This window comes from Octopus bimaculoides, chromosome 11, assembly GCF_001194135.2.
Source record: "Octopus bimaculoides isolate UCB-OBI-ISO-001 chromosome 11, ASM119413v2, whole genome shotgun sequence".
Lineage (NCBI taxonomy): Eukaryota > Metazoa > Mollusca > Cephalopoda > Octopoda > Octopodidae > Octopus > Octopus bimaculoides.
Genome location: NC_068991.1, coordinates 59,580,137 through 59,582,390, shown reverse-complemented (window position 1 = coordinate 59,582,390; position 2,254 = coordinate 59,580,137). Strand labels below are relative to the sequence as shown.

Below are 2,254 nucleotides of genomic sequence, written 5' to 3'. Positions count from 1 at the left end.
TATATATATATATATATATATATATATGTATGTATGAGGCTATCGATTGATTATTGTTTTGTCAAGTTACAAAGTTTATTTGTTTCTAATATAATTATTGTTTGTTTGCAGGAAATTATATTTGAGATGTTTTCGTAAGAAACAGATCCTCTGGATACCAAGGTCTCACTATTTATTTTGCAGAATTTTTTCTTTTCTTTCTCTGCTTCCTCTCCTCTATATCGCAACTTATCTCTTTAAAAGTATGACGAGATTTTGCACATTTCCTTTTATGCAATTTTAATCATAAGATTTTAGTTGACCCGAGACTACAATAACAAAGAAGTGCGTGTTCTAAGAGGCTGCAAAGTGAGATCGAACGCATAATAACGTGGTTGTAAAATGAAATACTTCGCCACACAAATGCGCCTATTTCTATAACCAACTAAAGCTATAAGTACCTAATATATCCAAAAGCATATCCGGATTGTATGTATGTGTTTGCGTTTGAAAGTGTATGTGTAGAATCTGTAGATATCTCTTTATTTTTCAACAGATATTTCTTATGCCGGTTTCAAATTTTGGCCCAAGGTCAGCAATTTCGGGAGAAGGAATAAGTCGATTACATCGACCGTAGTGCTCAGCTGCTACTTATTTTATTGACCTCAAAAAGATGATGTTGACTTCGGAACAATTTGAACTCAGAACGTAAAGATGGACATAATGCTGCTAAGCATTCTGTCAGGTCGCCGCCTTAGATATATTATAAAAGAAAGTAATAACAGCATGCAGGAGTATTAACTTGCACACTTGTAAAGTATTTTGCTTCCTGATACACAGAACCATGTTCACGCTGTTGCGTATGCACGAGGTGCACTTCAGAAGTTTTGAGACTTTTTTTCAGGAGAGACATTTATTGATTTTAAAGAAGTACAGAACTGTATTCTCCTAAACTGGACTCAGTAACTTCAATGCACGAGTTGTGGCGCACCAGCCACTTCATGAAGGCTTCATGGAATTCCTCCGAAGTGAAGGTATCGAGGATCTTTGTCTCAGATTTCATCTTCGTGATGTCTTCAAAACGACTGCCTCTGAGGTTCTCATTCAGCTTAGGGAACAAGCAAGTTACAGGGAGTAAGGTCTGGACTGCGGGGTGGATGGGAAAAGTTTTGATACCAGACACAACTGTTTAGAAGGGTATGTTCAAAGTGCAGTTATAGTCGTCTCCTTCAATCTGGAAAAAAAAGTTGGCACGTCAGCTTATTAGACGTATTGTAATCATACACGAAATTTACAATGAACTGAAACAGTTATAACTGCCTCTGTAAAACGTCTCAAAATTTCTGGAATGTCCCTTGTATACACACACACACATACACACACACACACACACACACACACACACACACACACACACACACACACACACACACACACACACACACACACACACACACACACACACACATGCACGCACATTATGATGGAATAATTACTATGAAGCATTGTGTAGAATATATTGTATAAAGGATCGTGGGCAAGGCCAAAACAATGCGAAGGAAATGCAAGGTAAATCACAAGAAAACAAAAATGTTAATTAATGTATTCAATATTTCGGGGTTATGACCTCATTTTCAAAAAATAGTCGTATGTTGCCGATAATCAAAGGACATACGAAGTATGTCTAATTGCTGGAAATAACAGTCAAAACTCTTATTTAAATCGCCAAAATACACTAATAATAACTACAGAGATCATCCGTCTGAAGGCAAATGGGCTAAGACAATCTCTCAGTAAACATTCAAGTAGTTGGACTCACATGGACCGGTTTCTGTACTGGCATAATAGCCTCATCTACCTCAGCACGCGCTACCATAATATAAAGCTCCAGCCCGTCGTATTGAAGTCTGCGCTGCAACTGATTCGTTTTGCGCCGAAATCATGGCAGCAACCAGTGTGAAAATAATACTTGAATGAAAGCTGAGAGATTTTTTTAGCCCGTTTGCATTCGCACGGTTGATTTCTGTAGTTATTATTAGTGTATTTTGGCGATTTAAATAAGAGTTTTGACTGTTATTTCCAGCAGCTAGACATACTTAGTATGTCTTTTGATTAATTTTAATCCTTCAGCTATTTAATGCTTTTCGGGAGCCTGCAATCGCCTATATTATTGATTCTGTTATTATCATTCTAAATTGTTACACTAGATAATAATAGAGTCAATGATATCTTCGCAAATTATCTTTTCCTGAATTATTTTTCTCGCGAATTATTT

The 2,254-nt window shown here is 36.6% G+C and overlaps 1 protein-coding gene across 1 annotated transcript in view; it reads left to right on the top strand.

Moving 5' to 3' along the window:
• LOC106877916 (uncharacterized) overlaps positions 1-2,248 on the top strand; it is a 6,515-nt gene extending 4,267 nt beyond the window's left edge. The window contains exon 3 of the mRNA XM_014926979.2: positions 112-2,248. Within this exon, the coding sequence (XP_014782465.1) occupies positions 112-283 (172 nt within the window). The 3' untranslated portion in view covers positions 284-2,248. The remainder of the gene's footprint in view (positions 1-111) is intronic.
• Positions 2,249-2,254: the final 6 nt, after the last annotated feature.